This window comes from Carassius auratus, chromosome 9, assembly GCF_003368295.1.
Source record: "Carassius auratus strain Wakin chromosome 9, ASM336829v1, whole genome shotgun sequence".
NCBI lineage: Eukaryota > Metazoa > Chordata > Actinopteri > Cypriniformes > Cyprinidae > Carassius > Carassius auratus.
Window position 1 is genome coordinate 27,485,536 of NC_039251.1, and position 20,223 is coordinate 27,505,758.

The window sequence follows — 20,223 nt, forward strand, 5'->3', positions numbered from 1 at the left end:
TTCATTCATGTCTTCATTGATTGCTGTATGTTTTGAGTAAGACTTTCAACAGAGACTTTTACATTAATGTTTACAATTTTCTGAATGGTTGTGTTGTCTAGGCCTTGTCCCAGAATGCTGAGCTCAAGACCCGTCTGAGCCGGATCCACTCTGAGTCGGTTCTGTCTGAACAGGTCGTCAGTGTGAACATCATCAGCAGTCCTGACGAGGTCTGATATTCTTCTGCTCCAAACCATTTGAGTTCCTAATGTGAAATGTTTTGGATGTGGATGACACTTCAATTGGCAGGTCAGGATATGTGGATCAGATTGTCCCTTCTTATTGTTGAGAAGAGCATAAAACCACCTGGAGCTACAGGTTCAATCACCCATTTTCTTGATGATGAAGACAGTCACTGTTTAAGCCTGAAATCTCTTACATTTGCTCTCGTTTCGATCCTTAAAGGATGCAACCGATAGAAAGTGACACTCAGTACTCTGGCTTAATAAACTTTGGCTGCAATACAACCAAACAGAGCAATAATTAGATATAATGAGTCCCACGAGATAGCTGCTCGTACTGATCAACCATGTGTTTAACTATCGGCAGCAGACATTGTGTCTCAAGGCTTTCACTTTCTACAGGACTTAAATCATTCAGCTTTTGTGCTCCTCACATCAGGTTGTATATGTTTGTGCGATGGCCTTGAGTAAAAGTGGCTGCCTCTGATAAATTTTACGAACCCGATTCCAAAAAAGTTGGGACACTGTACAAATTGTGAGTAAAAAAGGAATGGAATAATTTGCAAATCTCATAAACTTTTATTTTATTCAAAATATAATATAGATAACATATCAAATGTTGAAAGTGAGACCATTTTGAAATGTTATGCCAAATATTGGCTCATTTTGGATTTCATGAGAGCTACATATTCCTAAAAAGTTGGGACAGGTAAAGATCATACATATACATATAAATACATATAAAGATCAGCTGGAGGACCAATTTGCAACTTACTAGGTCAATTGGAAACATGATTGGGTATAAAAAGATCCTCTCAGAGTAGCAGTGTCTCTCAGAAGTCAAGATGGGCAGAGGATCACCAATTCCCCCAATGCTGCGGCGAAAAATAGTGGCGCAATATCAGAAAGTAGTTTGAAGTTATCATCATCTACAGTGCATAATATCATCCAAAGATTCAGAGAATCTGGAACAATCTCTGTGCTTAAGGGTCAAGGCCGGAAAACAGTTCTGGATGCCCGTGATCTTCATGCCCTTAGACGGCACTGCATCACATACAGGAATGATACTGTAATGGAAATCATAACATGGGATCAGGAATACTTCCAGAAAACATTGTTGGTGAACACAATCCACCGTGACATTCGCCGTTGCTGGCTGAAACTCTATAGGTCAAAAAAGAAGCCGTATCTAAACATGATCCAGAAGCGCAGGTGTTTTCTTTGGGCCAAGGCTCATTTAAAATGGACAGTGGCAAAGTGGAAAACTGTTCAGTGATCAAACAAATCAAAATGTGAAGTTCTTTTTGGAAAACTGGGACGCCATGTCATCTGGACTAAAGAGGACAAGGACAACCCAAGATGTTATCAGCGCTCAGTTCAGAAGCCTGCCTCTCTGATGGTATGGGGTTGCATGAGTGTGTGTGGCATGGGCAGCTTACACATCTGGAAAGGCACCATCAATGCTGAAAGGTATATCCAAGTTCTAGAACAACATATGCTCCCATCCAGACGGCGTCTCTTTCAGAGAAGACCTTGCATTTCCCAACATGACAATGCCAGACCACATACTGCATCAGTTACAACATCATGGCTGTGTAGAAGAAGGATCCGGGTACTGAAACGGCCAGCTGCAGTCCAGGTCTTTCTGGACATTTGGCGCATCATAAAGAGGAAGATGCAACAAAGAAGACCTAAGACAGTTGAGCAACTAGAAGCCTGTATTAGACAAGATTTGGAAAACATTCCTATTCCAAAACTTGAGCAGCTTGTCTCCTCAGTACCCAGACGTTTGCAGACTGTTATAAAAATAAGAGGGGATGCCCCACAGTGGTAAACATGGCCTTGTCCCAACTTTTTTTGAGATGTGTTGATGCCGTGAAATTTAAAATCAACTTATTTTTCCCTTAAAATGATACATTTTCTCAGTTTAAACATTTGATATGCCATCTATGTTGTATTCTGATCAAAATATAGAAATTTGAAACTTCTGCATCATTGCATTCTGTTTTTATTCACAATTTGTGCAGATTCACAACTTTTATGGAATCGGGTTTGTACTGTAGATCTACAAACACAAATCTTTAAGTGACACGCTGAAGTAATCCTTTAATGGTGTATGTTTATGTGTTTTGTAGGCAGGTGAGCCGCTCCACGTGGGCATCCCTCTCTCTCAGCAGGTGTCCAATGAGAGCAGACTCTCCATGTCAGAGTCCGTGTCTGAGTTCTTCGACGCTCAAGAGGTGCTTCTGTCCGCCAGTTCATCAGAGAATGAGGTGAGAAGTCTGTTTGTGTGTGTGTTAATGTTAAACGTAATTTATATATACATGTAATGTGTGTGTGTGTGTGTGTGTGTGTGCTCTTGTTTTTGTGACATATCAGGACACTACTCTGTATAATGACATGGGTATGACACAGGTATTACAAGGAGAGGGTGACTTATGAGGACATAGCCCATGTCCCCATTTTTTAAAACGCTTATAAATCATACAGAATTAGTTTTTTTGATAAATAAAAATGCACAAAGTTTCCTGTTAGGGTTAGGTGAGAATATACAGTTTGTACAAAATAAAAATCATCACGTCTATGGGATGAACACACTTTTCACAAAAAAAAATGTGTGTGTGTGTGTGTGTGTATTATAAATATACACACACATATATATATATATATATATATATATATATATATATATATATATATATATATATATATACAGCAAGTAAAATAAGTATTGAACACTTCACCATTTTTCCCAGTTGATATAGTTCTAAAGTTGCTGTTGACAAGATTTTTTTTTTTTACCAGATGTCGGTAACAACCCAAGCAACCCATATATATATATAGGGCTTGGTATCGATCAGATGTCCTGATTCGATTCGATTTCGATTCTCAAGCTCTCCATTAGATTATAATTTTTTTATCATTACATTCAGTGAATATTGTTTTAATACAAATTGTATTGATATTTCTAAAAAGTGAAGAGCAAACATCAGTTTACAAATGGTGTATTAATTAAAAGAAATTAAGAACCACAACCACAGTTCCTTTTTAAACAATAATATGGTCCTATAAAACGTTCTTCTTATTTTTTCTGGAAATCAGATGAAGACATAATACATTAATTTCATTTATCCTAATCAAATGAAAATTGAACCCTTTTATATTTTGGCAAACAAAGTGCTGCACAACAGAGGTTTACTGTTTAAATGAAAAAATGAGAGTAATGATAAGATTCATGTTAATATGATCTGCTGAAATAAATACCGGAAAAGATTGATTCATGGTTTTCAACGGTTTTCTATTGTTATACATTTAAAGTATCATTTATTTCTGTGATTAAAGCTGAATTTTCAGCATCATTGCTCCAGTCTTCAGTGTCACATGATGCTTCAGAAATCATTCTCATATAATGAGCTGCTAAAGAAACATTTATTATCAATGTTGGAAACAGTTGTGCTACTTAATATTTTTTGTGGAAACCATCACCAACCAAGACAAAAAAGTTCAGACTTGTACACATTCAAGCTCAAGTGAATCATCGAAATTACCAGCAGTCAGCGTCATCTGTGTAAGCACGCTCTGTTTGTTTATTTGTATACTTGCACACTGCACTGCAGTAGGTCATTACACATACACACACACACACATTTTACGGTTAGTCAGCACTGCGCCAAATGAAAGACAGTGAGTAACATCATCTCTCTCTCCCTCAGGCTTCTGATGACGAGTCTTACATCAGTGATGTGAGTGATAACATTTCAGAGGACAACGCCAGCGTCACAGATAACGTTTCCAGACAGAGTAAGATCGCTCTCCCTCCTCTTCGTTTTGTTCCGTTCATTAGAGCAGGATGCCGTCCTGATGAGACACATGACCTTTGTGTTACACACACACACACACACGCTCTCTCCCTCCAATAGATCCAAACACACACACACACACACAAATTCACACGCATGAACTGAAAGACAAATCCTCTCACAAACACACATATAATATATTATCTACAGTGTGTAATGTAAAGCAAGTCAATTTATGACTGTTGTAATATGAATATCAAAATATCTGCCAAGAGCATGTTGGGGTCATATTTCATCCCAAAACCAAAATAAAAGACAAAATTATTTAAATATAAAAAAAATGTAAAGCTTGTTTTAGGACCTTTTTGAACTGAGTGTTTAGTTTTGTTTTAGTTTGCATTTTGATGTTATTTTCAGGAAACTTAATCACATTTATATATATATTCACATTACAATAGTTACATTTTATTTTATTTATGTACTATACTGTAGAATTATGGGTGTTACGAAAATAGTGTAATTTCTTATTACAAAATTTTAGTTTTTTTTTCCTTCTATGTTGGGAAGACATGACTTAGTTTTGAATTAATTAAAGTATCACTATCATTCTATTGCAGACAGTGTCACTGTAGAATTAATGAGGTACTAATTTAGCTTGTATAAATTTAGATTTTTTTTATTTTAGGTTTTCCATTTTTAGTTTAGTTTTTATTTTTTTTATTTTTTTTGTGTGTGTTTTCATTTCAATATACATGTAGTTTTTATTTATTTTTATTTTTTTTAGTTATTTTTAGTGCATGAAGTAAATGAAAATGAGAAATGTTGCCTTGGCAGTCTGCATGAATAAACAAATTTACATGATTTAATATTTTATTTCAAGGGATGACAATGTGTTTATGGTTTTAGTTGTAGTTTCAGTTAACTAGATAAACCCTGATGTTGATGCTCAGTAAATGGTGCAACCCTGTAATCCGGCGCGTATCTTTGTGTTTCTCCCTCAGTGCCCAACGGTGATCTGGCCAGTGGTGCGTTTCGTAACGGTAGACGTACGTGTCTCCCTGCTCCCGCCCCTGACACTTCCAACATTAACCTGTGGAACATCCTGAAGAACAACATCGGGAAAGACCTGTCGAAAGTGTCCATGCCAGTGGAGCTGAACGAGCCGCTGAACACACTGCAGCACATGTGTGAGGAGCTGGAGTACACAGAGCTACTGGATAAAGCAGCTCAAACCGACGACCCCTACGAACGCATGGTACGCTCCAGCTCTTAAAGGGACAGCTCACCCTGAAATACTCATTCTCTCATCAGTAGCTCATTTCCATGTCGTTCCAAACCCATTACACTTTTGTTTAAAACACAAATAAACCTGCAAAATATCTATTTCTCCACTAAAATAACTATTCCAAAAAAATCATCAAGAATCAAGCGGTTTACTCCGTGTCTTTCTGAAAAGACACAGTCACTTTATATGATGAACAGATTTAAGTTTAAGTCACATGTAAACATTTATCAATTATGGTCAGTGGAAGGTGAAATGTGCCTGCTTGATGCACAAAAATCTCTTCTCCATGGATTACTTTGTAGTCGTAATGAACTTTTTACCCTTGCGCAGCATCAAAGTTTTAGTTACATGGTCTTTCAAATGTAAAGACTGGAATCGCTTAGGGTTCATTAAAATTTTGAGTTTTGGAGTGGAACGAAAGTGGGTGGGTGTCCATTATGCGGTGAACTGTCCCTTTAAGAGAGTTCATGAATTTTGTCCCTGGAACACAAAACCAGTCTTAAGTCGCAGGAGTATGTTTTTAGCAATAGCCAAAAAAAAAAAAAAACATTGTATGGGTAAAAATGATAGATTTTTCTTTAATGCCCAAAATCATTAGGATATTAAGTAAATAACATGTTCCTTGAAGATATTTAGTAAATTTTGCTACCATAAATATATCAAAATGCAATTTTTAATTAGTAATATGCATTGCTTAGAATTTCATTTAGACAACTTTAAGGATGATTTTTCTCAGTATTTGGCACCCTCAGTTTCCAGATTTTCAAATAGTTGTATCTCGGCCAAATATTGTAAGATCCTAACAGATGCATCAAAAGAAAGCTTATTTATTCAGCTTTCAGATGATGTACAGTATAAACCTCAATTTCAAGAAATTGATCCTTATGACTGGTTTTGTCGTCCAGGGACACAATTTTCAAAAGACATACACCTAACAAGCTTCTGTTAGAAAGAATCTACAGAAACGTTCCACTCCACAGTAAAACACACTAAGGTTCTTTCAAGAAATGATCACTGAAAGGTTTGAAAGGTTTCTTTGGTTCTTCTATGGCACCACTGTAAAAATACCCTTATGAGACCTTTATTTTGAAGAGTGTAGGTACAGTTGCTATAATAATAGGTAATTAATATATAATATGTATTAATTTATAATTAATATATAATGATAGGTAAAAATTGATAGCCTGAATGCATAAATTTAGTTTAATTTAATTTTAATTTATAATGTTTCACCAAATCAAAATCGAGTTCATCAGTCAGTAGTCCAGCTTAATATCAGCCATCAAGACCAGACTATTGGCTTGAAACTGAGTAGCAAAGCAAAACCAGCTACATATAGCTTTATCTTGATTTCCCAGCAGGGAATGGTAGTCCAGAGTGTGCGAGGACAGACTTGAGCTCACACAGAAACGTGCCCACACACGAATGTTCACACACTTCGTACATAGTGATGTAACAGGAGCTGTTAGATGGAAGGGTGAACAGGGCCTGAAGCAGGGACACATGTCCCTTGAGGACAGGCAGGTGGGCATGTACCTCTGTCCTCATTAAGTCCTCTTCCTGTAGCCTAGTTTGTGTCCACACACAGCGAACTGATACTGTAGTAATGATGCTGCAGTGTAGGCGGCTGACTGCTGTGATACAGTACAATACAGAACCCCCATTTCCGTTACTGCAAAGAATTTTACATTTGTGTATCTACTTTTAATTGGATTCTCCTTGCTGTAAAACCATTTTTCTTCAATAGTTAATGTTTCATCAGCATAAACAGCAAATACCATCATGATGCACCTTGCAGATTAAATAAAGATTTATTATTATAATTATTATTATCATTATCTTAAATGATTACAGTAATGAGATTTCTTCGGGGTAATATGATTTATAGATTTCCAGATAAAAAAGTACATTTTATTCTCTAAAAATTATTATTATTATTAATAATAATTCTAAGATGTCATGAAAATGTCATAAAGCACACAAAAAAATTAAGTATTATTATTATTATTTTTTTTATTATTATTATAAATGGATGTGGTTTATTTTCCAGAAAAATCTATAATAATTATTTTTTAATATACAGCAACTTCTACAATGACGAATACTGTACTGTACCATTTAAATAAGATGTTTTAATAATCATGATCATCATATACCTGTTTTTATTATTATGAAAACAGTGTCACAGTGCACACACAGAACAGATTTGGATCTGACCTGACACCTGGCAGACTGTGTGTTTGTGTGGATGTCATGCTCTCTTAAGGCACATTTATCCCATCATCGTGTTTCAGTGAGCTCTGTTCTGTCTGTATAAAGAGCACACCGTCTGTCTGGACTGCATGTGTTCAACAGTAATGAGTTCACTGACAGGTTGCTTTTGTTTGTGTGTGCAGGCAATCGTCGCAGCGTTTGCAGTTTCGGGATATTCCTCCACCTATTATAGAGCGGGCAGTAAACCCTTTAACCCCCTTCTGGGGGAAACTTATGAATGTATTCGTGAAGACAAAGGATTCTGCTTTTTTTCTGAACAGGTACGAATTATCGTATCTCTCACACACAAGCACACACACTTTATTGCTGCAGTACCTGTTCCAGGTGAGTTCCTGTCCTTCACTGTAGCACTGCACCACTTATACTGTGTGTGTGTGTGTGTGTGTGTGTTTGCTGGAGGCAAGGCCATCAATAGTCCTCTGGCTGAGGCTCTTCCTGCGTGACTTGAAAAGGGTCTTTGTCAGCAGTGAACTTTCCCACAGGCTGTGTGTGTCTGACATAATGCAGTGTGTTCATGGAGGGCCGTGATGAGAGAGAAACACTTGCACAGGTTCACTGTAGTGTAATTCATCTTGCTTTGTCTCTCATCCACACACTCTGGAATAAACTGACCGGCACGTGTCTCTCTCCTGGAGTCTGTTGATCTGTGAGAACGAAACCGATTTCTCTGCAGCCTTCATTTTGTCTTTCAAACGTTTGTTGTTTTTAAACTGAATCAGCTGAACATTACATTTTAATTTTATATTGGCCTTTAGAAAGTAAAGCAACCATTCCAGGGGAAACTTTTAGAGGCAGTTTTTAATGGCTCAAGGAGGGATCGTTCACCCAAAAATGAAAACTGACTGTTAGTTCACTCGCCCTCAGGTCATCTAAGATGACTTTTTTTCTTGAGTAGATCAATGAAGAAGATTTTTATCTGAAAACGCTCCTTGAGGATTCATAAAATGCAAGTCACCAGCTACCATTAATCCGAGTGGCAACACAAAATCAATATTCATGGCTTGTGATGATGTATTGAGATCTTATGTTGCAAATGATCGGCCTGTGCAAGAAAATAATTTCATTTACAACATTATTACCTGTAATCCCTAGCCTTAGCCCTAAAACAGTCGCTTGAACCAGTTCACCAAATTGGACTGAACCATCTAAAGGCGGTTTCCTGAAATATTCACTGAATAAAAGAAATAGTACCAACTTGAATTCCCCCAAAGTGAAAGTGACGTGACGTGACGTGACATTCAGCCAAGTATGGTGACCCATACTCAGAATTTGTGCTCTCCATCCGAAGTGCACACACACAGAGCAGTGAACACACACACAATGTGAACACACACCCGGAGCCATTTATGCTGCGGCGCCCGGGGAGCAGTTGGGGGTTCGATGCCTTGCTCAAGGGCACCTAAGTCGTGGTATTGAAGGTGGAGAGAGAACTGTACATGCACTCCCCCCACCCACAATTCCTGCCGGCCCGGGACTCGAACTCACAACCTTTCCTTGGGGCGGCAGTGGCTCAGTGGTTCATGTAGGTTGTCTACAAACCGGAAGGTTGGTGGTTCGATCCCCGGCTCCACCTGACCAAGTGTCGAGGTGTCCTTGAGCAAGACACCTAACCCCAGCTGCTCCCGACGAGCTGGATGGCGCCTTGTATGGCAGACACCACCGTCGGTGTGTGAATGAGTGAGTGGATGGGTGAATGTGAGGCAAATTGTAAAGCGCTTTGGATGGCCATGTGGTCTGTTGAAAGCGCTATATAAATGCAGTCCATTTACCATTTACCATTTCAATTGGGAGTCTGACTCTCTAACCATTAGGCCATGACAATAGCAAGAAATCTAGTTAATATTAGTTTGTGTGATGTTATACATCATCTATGTCATTTTTCTATAGAAATGTTTCTTGCTGTGCTTTATTAGTAATCTTTCTGTCTGTGCACAGGTGAGCCATCATCCGCCCATCTCCGCTTGTCACTGTGAGTCCCAGAACTTCACCTTCTGGCAGGGTAAGACTGATACCACTCCTGTATTTAACTCTCAAAGACTTCTTATTACCACACTCAAGTGTTTGTGTGTGTGTGTGTCAGACGTCAGATGGAAGAATAAGTTTTGGGGGAAGTCTATGGAGATTCTTCCCATTGGAACAGTGAATGTGACGCTGCCCAGGTCTGTTTCTCTGCACTGTTTATTCACCCTGCGTCTGTCCCTTCGTCTGCCTGACTCTCAGTGTCATTGTCTTTGCATGTGTCGGCAGTTACGGCGATCACTATGAGTGGAACAAGGTGACAACGTGCATCCACAATATTCTGAGCGGGAGGCGATGGATCGAACATTACGGCGAGGTCACGATCAGAAACACCCGCAACACCAGCTGCATCTGCAAACTCACCTTTGTGAAGGTACATGCTCATCCACAGCTGCATGTATACCGTATTTTTCAGACTATAAGTCGCACCTGAGTATAAGTCGCATCAGTCCAAAAATACGTTATGATTAGGAAAAAAACATATTTAAGTCGCATAAGACTATAAGTCGCATTTATTTAGAACCAAGAACCAAGAGAAAACATTACCGTCTACAGCCGCGAGAGGGCACTCTTTGATATCAAGTGTAGACTACAGGAGCAGCATAGAGCGCCCTCTGGCGGCTGGAGACGGTAACGTTTTCTATTGGTTCATTTCTCTCGGTGCATGTCAAATTAATTTTGATTAATAAGTCGCACCTGACTATAAGTCGCAGGACCAGCCAAACTATGAAAAAAGTGCAACTTATAGTCCGGAAAATACGGTAATATATATCACAAATGGATAAGTCTATGGTTTTCAACCACTAGGGGGCCACTAATCTTAAATTGTATGAAATGTAGCTATAATAAATTAATTGTAATTAGAATTATAAAAAACACCAAAAAAATAGATACACATTAACATTAATATTGACATAATAAAGTTTATTTTTATTAAAAGACAAGTACAGGGCCGCCATGATAGCATTATTTATATTGTTTCATGAATATCGAGTCAAAGTTTTTTATTTTTTTTATATTGTAGCCTGGGCAATTTTTCTTTTGTTTTATGTAGCAATATTATTCGGGTCAATTAAATTCAGTTCATTAATCATCTGAATGCTGTTTAGTAGCTTTTTTAATTTAATAGTTTTTGCCCACGACAAAAATGTGAATGATCCACTAGCTTGGGATTAGGGCTGCACGTTCTCAAGTTTTTCATTAACCATTAGCCGAGGCCCTTAGCGGTTAATACTCGGTTAACCATAGTGTGCCATAGTAACCATAACCATAGTAATTTGCGGACATTGGCCGAAAAAAAAAAGAAATGTCCGACAAAATTTTAATCTCTCCGGTCAAATTGTCCTATTAAAACTGCCTAATAATGCCGACCATTAACACAATCTGAATTTGAGAATAAGCCTAAAATAAATAAGGCAAAAGGTAACAAGCAGACTCCGCGGCCGCCTCGCTAAGGCTATGACTATGACTATGTTTGACAGGTACAATATTTGAAAATCGATAATTATTTATTTATTTATTTGAATTACATTTATATCTGAATTTATGTCAACCTATAGACTTTCAAATATCAAAATGTCATGAATTAATATGTATTTGTGTACAAAATGACATATAAACATATTTTCCTATTATACTTTGCCTGGAAACGCTTCCAACAAGGCGTCGGTTCTATTTCTAGCATGCACGCGTCGAGCCGCGCCTGAGCCGCGCGTCTCACGCAGGCAGTCGGCAAGCTCTAACCTGTTAACATGGGAACCGAATTAAAAACAGACACGCCACGCAGCTGAGATGCTTTCGCCACGCATCCAGTGTGTCCTGGCCGGCCTAATGATGTCCGGGTGTTGGCTGTTGAGATTACAACAACGAGGTTGTACTTGAAGTATATCTAAGCACTGTATTGCAATACTTGCATTTTGCCCCGTTTTAAAGTGCTCCAACGCTGTACTTTATTTAACCGCTTCATATTAGAAAAATGACTTCTTCTTGTGGACATTACAAATGTCTGGGAGCGCTCTGGCGGTCTCTGGTGGTGCAAAAATGTATTACAACTAAATTCAATGCACGCCATTGACGTCACTTAACCGAGCAAAATGTTTCACTCGGTTACACAAGTTTTAACGGTTAATCGGTTAACCGGTTAACCATGGACACCCCTACTTGGGATACTTTTTCATCTTCGCCCCGTTTCATTGCTTCAGACGCCTTGTCATAGCTTAGATAGGGGGACCATTGGATCGACTGATTAGTTTGTGCAAACTAACATACCGTATTTTTCGGACTATAAGTCACATCTGAGTATAAGTCGCATCAGTCCAAAAATATGTCATGATGAGGAGAAAAAACATATATAAGTCGCACTGAAGTATAAGTCGCATTTATTTAGAACCAATAGAAAACATTACCGTCTACAGCCGCGAGAGGGCGCTCTATGTTTTCAGTGTAGACTACAGGAGCACTGAGCAGCATAGAGCGCCGGTAATGTTTTCTATTGGTTCATTTATCTCGGTTCATTTCTCTCGGTTCATGTCAAATTAAATTTGATAAATAAGTCGCACCTGACTATAAGTCGCAGGACCAGCCAAACTATGAAAAAAAGTGCGCCTTATAGTCCAGAAAATACAGTACACTAGTCAAGTTTTCAGATAAGTTTAAGAGCCAAAAAGAATGAACAGTCTTTATTTAATATTGTTTGTGTGGTACAATGTGTAATTTCTCACTGTGGATGCTCAAATTAACAGAGCAGTGTGAAAGCAGACTGACAGTTTTGGGCTTTATTTGGTTAATTAATCTACAAATGACAAACTTATAGCTATCTTTCTACACGTCACATTTAACTTTGTTAAAATCTATATTGTTAAAAGCGCTGTATAAATAAAGATGACTTGACTTGGTAATGTTTTTTTTTAATGTTTTGAAAAGAAGATTCTTACAATATGTTCACAATTATTTGATCAAAAATGAATTGAAATCAGTAATATTGTGGAACATTATTACAGTTTAAAAGAACTGTTTTTGATTTGAATATATTTAGAATTGTAATTTATTCCTGTGATGGAATTACAAATCATTTAAGATGATTTATGAATTATGAAATGGTTTTTATGATTATCAGTGTTCAAAACAGTTGTCATGTTTAGTGGAAACCATTATACTTTTTCCAGATTCTTTCGTAAATAATAAAGTTTAAAAGAGCACATTTATTTTAAATGGCACTTTTGCTTAGCCCTAATCTCTGTATGTGTATGTGTGTGTGTGTGTGTGTGTGTGTGTGTGTGTGTGCGTGTGTGTGGATCCAGGGAAACTACTGGAGCTCGAATGTGAATGAGGTGCAAGGATCAGTGATGGACCAGGAGGGAAAAGTCATTCACAGACTGTTTGGGAAATGGCATGAGGGTCTGTACTGTGGAGTCCCACCTTCAGCCAAATGCATCTGGAGACCAGGTATTTACACTCACAGGGTCCACAATGTGGCAGTTACTTGTAGAAAGTGGACTGGCACAGTATGTAATATTAAAGGCAATACAATGTTTATTTATCTCCCTTAATTAATATTTTACTGTAAAAAAAAAATTACGATTTTTGTCTGGTGAAGAAAAAAAGTAAGTGGCCAACTTGGGCCAACAAGTAACTACCCAAACACTGTGGCAGATCCGTAGAAAATACATGGCAAACTTTAATGGCCAGTAAGGAATATCCATGATAGTAAATGCTCTCAATTTAGCAGTCATTTGCAGTTATGACCTTACACAACACAACAGAGGGCTGATCTAATGCTGTGTGGGCAGTCAGATGTTTGAGTGATGCTAATGCTAATGCTAATGTTCCACATACATTGATTCTCTTGGGCTTGTGTGTTCAGGGTCTATGCCTACAGATTATGAGCTGTACTACGGCTTCAGCAGGTTTGCCATAGAGCTCAATGAGCTCTGCCCTGAGCTGAAGGAGCTGCTGCCACCAACAGATGCTCGCTTCAGGCCGGACCAGAGGTACATGCAGCTTTCTCTTCTCATATCACACTATTACTGTAAAAACTGCCATCAGATGATAAGATGAGATCAATGAAGACGGTTCATGAAAAGGAATAATCCCAGTCAGTTCCTTCGTGTTTTATGTGGGTTAGAATCTGTGATCTCTGACCCAGTTCATTTGCTGGCTTCCATGGCTACAGTACACTGAGTTTTCCACAATCTGAGTGCTGAAATCCTATTGGGTAAACTGAGAGTGGGCGGAGTCACACAGAGCAAAACAAAAACAGACATTCCGACACGGAACACATTTCAAAGTAGAATAACTGGCTCAAGCTTCTTTTCTTGAAGAAATAAGAATGTGTTCTTAGCATGTTTTCTACAAATCTGCAAATGTATCACTGTATTCTTTTTACATATCATAAAAAAATACTTTTTTTTATAGTTTTAGTTATAATAATTTAGTAATAATTACACTAAAATAGCCTTTAAAGGTGCTGTATGTGATTTTTTTTTGACTGCTTTAAATTACATTTAGCACTTTTCAAATTTATTTTAGTTTTAATTATTATAACTAAAACTTTTAGGAACATCTAGTAATAATATGTTGTTTTAATTAAAAAAAATTAACTGGAACGTGTGTTTACGATCTTTCAATCATACGGTATGTGATTCATTTTAAAAACACTAATCATGTAAACGGTGCTGTGCATCTCCGGAGAATCAACGCCTGTTTTTACGTGATATTTAGAGAAATATCTTAAATGAACTAATGAAATGTTTTAGCCTCACATGTCACTTTGTAATTAGACTCCATTTTAAAGTGTCTCAGATGTATTTTTCTTCATCTTCATTCAGCTCTTCATTCAACACTCCTAGAAAAAAGAGGAACAAAGTTTGCACTGAGTAATCATCTGTGGTGAAGCTCTGGTTTAATGTGTCTCACAGGTGTCTGGAGGAAGGAAATGTTCAGATGGCAGCAGCTGAGAAACAAAGAATCGAAGAGCAGCAGAGAAACAGGAGGAAGTGGCTGGAGGAGAACAACATCAGGCACCAGCCGCGATTCTTTAAGTGAGTGCACTTCATCTGCTGCCTCTTCTTCTGCTGCTTTTGAACTCCTGTCATGTAGACGGGACCTTCTCTCTGTATCGATCTCTTCCTGCTCTCAAGTTTAATAAGGATTCACCCATTTCACAGGCTTTGGCCAAAATTCATCATTTAAGTGGAATTGCAATTCAGAGAAATTCAACAGTCACACTAATGTTAGCATTTTTATTTTGACCAATTTTAATGATTATTATATTAAATTAATTTAATATAACTTTTTTGGGACTTTTTTCCCACCTTGTGCTGTCAATAATGACCAGACTACAAAATGAGATTGCGTCTTATGCTAAATTATTACTAAATATTGGATTCAGCTTTTTAAATCAACTTGTCAACTTGTAAATCAAATTATCAAAGGTTTTTTAAAATTAAATTAAATTAAAATTAAAGTTAAATTTATGCATTTAACAGATGCTTTTATCCAAAGCGACTTACAGTGCATTCAGGCTATCAATTTTTTATTGCTTTTTACAACCATTTTACTGTAAGCCTCATTCATGTGAGCTAATTCATCTGTTTTTGAGTGAAAATTTACAAAATTATCCACAAATAATGCTTTTCTTTGGAAAAAAAAAGAGGTGCATTAGTTTAGATCAGCGAATATCTAATAATCATTAGGATATTAGGGGGGGGGGGGGTGAAATGCTCGTTTTCACTCAATCTCCTGTTAATCTTGAGTACCTATAGAGAAGTACTGCATCCTTCATACTGTAACTCCAAAAAGTCTTTAGTTTTATTATATTTATAAGAGAAAGATAGTCTGTACTGATTTTTCCCGGAAAAACACGAGCGCCTAGAGGCGTGACGTGTGGGCGGAGCTAAAGAATCAGGAGCGCCAGTAGGCTTTTGAGTTGAGAGCATGTGGAAACTGTGACATTACCGTGAGGACAAAACCATCATCCAAAACAAACCATGGCTAACAGTCAGATTCAGCCGTTTATTTATGATCCAGAATCAGATCCCGAGGCTGAAATTTAACAAGAGCAGCATCAGCAAAGGCGGTATGCTATGTGGTATGTACTGAAACTGTATATATTTGCTTAGCGGTTTTGGAAAATGACTAAGTTCCACTTTATGTCGTCTTTTTTTTTTTTTTTAAGCTGTACATGTGGAAAGTGCAGTTTGATGACAACATTGCATGTTGTTTACTTGATGTGCTCACGCGCCGATAGCTAAGTTAACAACACAGAGATATTTGAAGCAGTTTTACTCACCGCCTGCGGTTCCAACACACGATCGTGACCCTTTTTTTTGTTGGGACTGCATTATCCTTAAGAAATAAACGATGTGCAAATCCAGCGTCAAACTGGGCCTTGTTTGTAAAACAAGCATCTTCGAAATGCAGGGAACAAACACTTGCACAACTCCGTTGATGCTCTGTAAAAATAAACTCCATCCACTGGTCCCTTAATGCTGTTTTTTTTTTTTGGTAATCGGTGCAGGGTTGTCTTGCCCTGGCAACCAAAAACACTCTTCTTTTGTGACAATTCGGTCTCTCGCTCTGATCAGTGAATGTCTCTGCTCTGCTATACGGGAGCGCGCGCTCTTCCGACAGACGTGTCTCAGGACCCATATAAGGAAATTCCGCTCCATCTAACGTCACACAGAGCCATACTCGAAAAAAACTTTCCGAAACTTGTGACAAACCGGAAGGAGTATTTTTGGAACAGAAATACTCCTTCAAACGTACAACTTAATTTTTGAAACTTTGTCCATGTTTAGCATGGGAATCCAACTCTTTAACAGTGTAAAAAACTCAGTATGCATGAAATAGCATTTCACCCCCCCTTTAAGTAAAGATCATGTTCCATGAAGATATTTTTTAAATTTCCTACTGTAAACATATTAAAGCTGAATTCTTTATTAGTAATATGCATTACTAAGGACTTCTTGTGGACAACTTTAAAGGCAATTTTCTCAATATTTGGATTTTTTTGCACGTTCAGATTCTCAGATCTCGGCCAAATATTGTCCCATCAAACCATACATCGATGGAAAGCTTATTTATTCAGCTTTCAAATGATGTATAAATCTCAATTTCAAAACATTGGCCCCTTATGACTGGTTATGTGGTCCAGGGTCACATTTGAGACTTAACCAAATGTGCCTCCTCTGTGTAACAGGAAGGTTATGGACAGTCACCAGAGGGAGAGATGGGTGTCTAACAACACGTACTGGGAGCTGCGCAAGGACCCCGGCTTCCTCAAACAAGAAAACCCTGAGCTGTGGTAGATCCAGACGCCTTCACTGCTGACTGCAGACGCTTACTATGCAGAACAGGACCTCCCTCTAGATTTGGATTTTATCTCCAGAAACGGACTGAAAACAAAAACAAGAAACAAACACTCTCTCCTCATCACTAGGGCAGGTTTGGCCTCATTCGTCTCCCTCTCTATAGTAACAGAGAGACTGCGCTGTTGTCAGGGCAAAAGCGAGAGCTGTAGAGCTGTCCACCTGAAGTCCTTGCCTTAAGAAGTCGCTTCTCAACAACAAAGTTTTGCGCTTTTAGTGAAATTCCCTCAACTGAATTTGCTCTGGGTTAAATTCTGCATGTGTAGATGGCAGCTTTCATCGGCAAAGTGCTACACAAACTCATCAAAGCTACATTTAAACAATTTTAGTGGTATTTTTGTAGACGTCCAAAAGAAGGGAATTGCTTTGGCAGTTAAAGCTGTGCTGTGACTCGATCTGTCCCTCCTCATATTCGACGGCAGCCGTGAGTGTGCTGAACATGTGACTTTTTATACTCGTGCGCTCCACCTTTCAAACCCCCCCAAAGAATCGAGCCTGAAAGAAAGATCCTGGACCTAACCTGCAAGACCAGAAAAGACACCCCAGGACTCAGACTCCTGAACCCCAGTATCTGCAACTGTACATTAGCGCTCTTCATTTAAAGCAGAAGTCTGACATTCATGCTCCTCTAATTACACCAAATCAAATTCAAGAAGTAATTTTTTCCAGACAGGCTCTATAAGCACTCGCCACCTTCAGAAAAACTAGTCAGTGCTCTGCGAAACAGATTATTAATGGTAGTTTTGCCCTGGAGTCATGCCATTGGTTGAGCCAGAAGTCTGCATTTAACACTGCATTTAAAGGGACAGTACACCCAAAAATAAAAACTGGTTGTTTTCTTCCCCTTATGATATTACAAACCCTTTTCATTTAATTTATAATAAACCTGAGACATTTCTGTCCTCCCTTTGACTATTTCATCTAACCAAAATTTGTAAAAGTCGCAAGTCGTTGTAAAACAAGCTCCCATGTTTACCATATTTGATGTGCTGTGGGTACGTGTCGTTCACTGTTTAGATGTAAATAAAAGTACGAAAATTGTCAGTTCATGATATCAAATGGCCAAATCTCTTTTAAGTTTTGGATACCTTGAGTTTCAATGTAAGGAAGAAAACCTCTCAGATTTCATATATTCATTTGTGTTTTGAAAATTAACTAAAGTTAATTTAGAACGAGTATATGATGACAGAACTGTCTTTTTTGGGTGAACTATCCCTTCAAAATGCACCAGTGACCAGCAGACAAGTACACTGAAAACGTGTACACTATATTTTCCCTCGTCTCATTGTTCTGAGCATGAACTTCTCACTAAGAGCGGCAGCGGCTTCTGCTGGCCTCTCAGTGCTACTGCACACTACATACTTCAGTGCCCTACATCTCTGCTTACATCATACTGTACAGGAGATGATGTCAGCAACGACCGGAGCAGTGTGTGGAATGGAAAGCTATCCTACTGCATACTACACAGTATGCTGTAACATTTCACGTAGCGTACTACATTTCCACATGACCTCACCATGGGTTTAATTCAACAAAGTACAGATTTAATCTCTGACTAAAAACTTTGAAAAAAAAAAATAGTTTCTTGTTAAATTTTAGAATTTTGGAAGCCTGAGTAAATACTAATTAAATTTGTTTTTTACAAAAAAATCTGTGTTAATCTATCACGGAAATGGACGGTGAAGTCAAGCATGATGCATTGTGGGATACATCATTCGGCATACTCAAATTGTATACTGCATTGTAAATTTGCAACTTCACCCTGTCATACTATTCTTACAATTTGTGGCACATACAGACACGAGGTAGTAAAAGCAGTGTTCTGTCATGCAGTTCTGAACTCAGAACTCCAAATGAATCATTTACAAATTCAGTGCATACTGAAAACTTCTATGTGCAAACTACAGCAATATGTTGCTGAAGTATGCTAGTATGCTATGCTGAATCGCATACTGCCAAATACCTCACAATATATACATCTACACCAAAAAGTTAAGATATTTCTATAGACTGCATTAAAAAGACCATTTTTGTTACCTAGATTAAAAATGACTTCTTGAATTAAACTTGCTGAGGTAAATCACGTGACAGCAATGTAGCAGAATACATTTCCACAATGCATGCTGTTTTCCATACTGCTTTTAAAACATGCATTATGCAGCATAGCATGTAGTACACCGATATTCTAGCGCGAACGGAGCTCTAGTTTCTAACATTTTATCTCATTTGGACCTCATTCATCAAACACAGAATCATTCGTAAAATCAGTCTTGTTTGTTTTGTTGAATTCGATTCGCCTGCGCAGATCTGAATGTTTTATTTTCTTTAAATATAGTTTTTTTTTTAGAAAGTTTTTATGTGAGTAGATTAAAAAAGGAAACATCCAGAAACCGTGTAGTCAGAGTGACCGAGATGATCTCTGCCATTAGTAGAGAGTCGTAAGTCAGTGTTTGAGTCCTTCACTGTGCCTTAACGCAGATGAAACCATATCAACACACTCCACTGAGCACAGTCCATCCTCGTCTTCTGCACACTGACACACGTTCCTCAACCACTCTATAAAACACCGGCCGCTGGAAACGAACAGCTGCAGAAACAAACAAGGAGGTCTGAAACTCCTACAAAACGACCTATCCAGTTCTTATACTGAAGACTTTCCATGAACGATGTTTTCTTCTGTTAAGTTTGATGCATCCACTCATCAAGAGCTGAACCGACTGAATGTTTCTGAAGCTTATAGAGAAGATTATTTTAGATTTATCTAAGGAATTCAGGTTCCAAGGCGTTGTAGTGAGTGCATCTGCACTCGATAGTTTCTCACCATTGCATGAAAACATGTCACAGCCTGCCAATGATCTCTGATGCCTTATTAAAATGTCTGTTTAATTTCTATCTGGTTAGATCCTCACTGAGACGTCCTGCACTGTGTGTGGGGGTTTTAATCATGTGTTCAGCTTTCCTCTGAAGAAGTGCAATTGTACAGTGACATTGTGTTTGCAGCTGCTCTACTGCTGTACAGCTCCTGATGTGTCATTAGGACACACTCCAGACCCGCTGTTTCACTTTTAAATTCATAGTAACAAATACATACTTGTGTTCTAAGTCATGCTCTGTATCCTGCGTCTGTTGTTTACCATCGGTCTCATTATTCAACTAGAATTCAGAACCTCATATTAAAGAGATGAGACGAGGAGGCTGGGCATTAGTCCAATACTGACTCAGTTTTATCGTGTTGCCATGTTGAGAGAAATCGGGAA

The 20,223-nt window shown here is 38.1% G+C and overlaps 1 protein-coding gene across 7 annotated transcripts in view; it reads left to right on the forward strand.

Annotated features, from left to right (window-relative positions):
* LOC113108939 (oxysterol-binding protein-related protein 6-like) overlaps positions 1–20,177 on the forward strand; it is a 60,457-nt gene extending 40,280 nt beyond the window's left edge. For all 7 annotated transcript variants that reach the window (XM_026272367.1, XM_026272369.1, XM_026272372.1 and 4 more), the window contains 12 exons: positions 102–209; positions 2,357–2,494; positions 3,935–4,022; positions 5,023–5,276; positions 7,703–7,840; positions 9,516–9,579; positions 9,661–9,739; positions 9,828–9,972; positions 12,899–13,043; positions 13,462–13,588; positions 14,516–14,638; positions 16,798–20,177. In XM_026272367.1, the coding sequence (XP_026128152.1) occupies positions 102–209; positions 2,357–2,494; positions 3,935–4,022; positions 5,023–5,276; positions 7,703–7,840; positions 9,516–9,579; positions 9,661–9,739; positions 9,828–9,972; positions 12,899–13,043; positions 13,462–13,588; positions 14,516–14,638; positions 16,798–16,906 (1,518 nt within the window). In that variant the 3' untranslated portion in view covers positions 16,907–20,177. The remainder of the gene's footprint in view (positions 1–101; positions 210–2,356; positions 2,495–3,934; positions 4,023–5,022; positions 5,277–7,702; positions 7,841–9,515; positions 9,580–9,660; positions 9,740–9,827; positions 9,973–12,898; positions 13,044–13,461; positions 13,589–14,515; positions 14,639–16,797) is intronic.
* Positions 20,178–20,223: the final 46 nt, after the last annotated feature.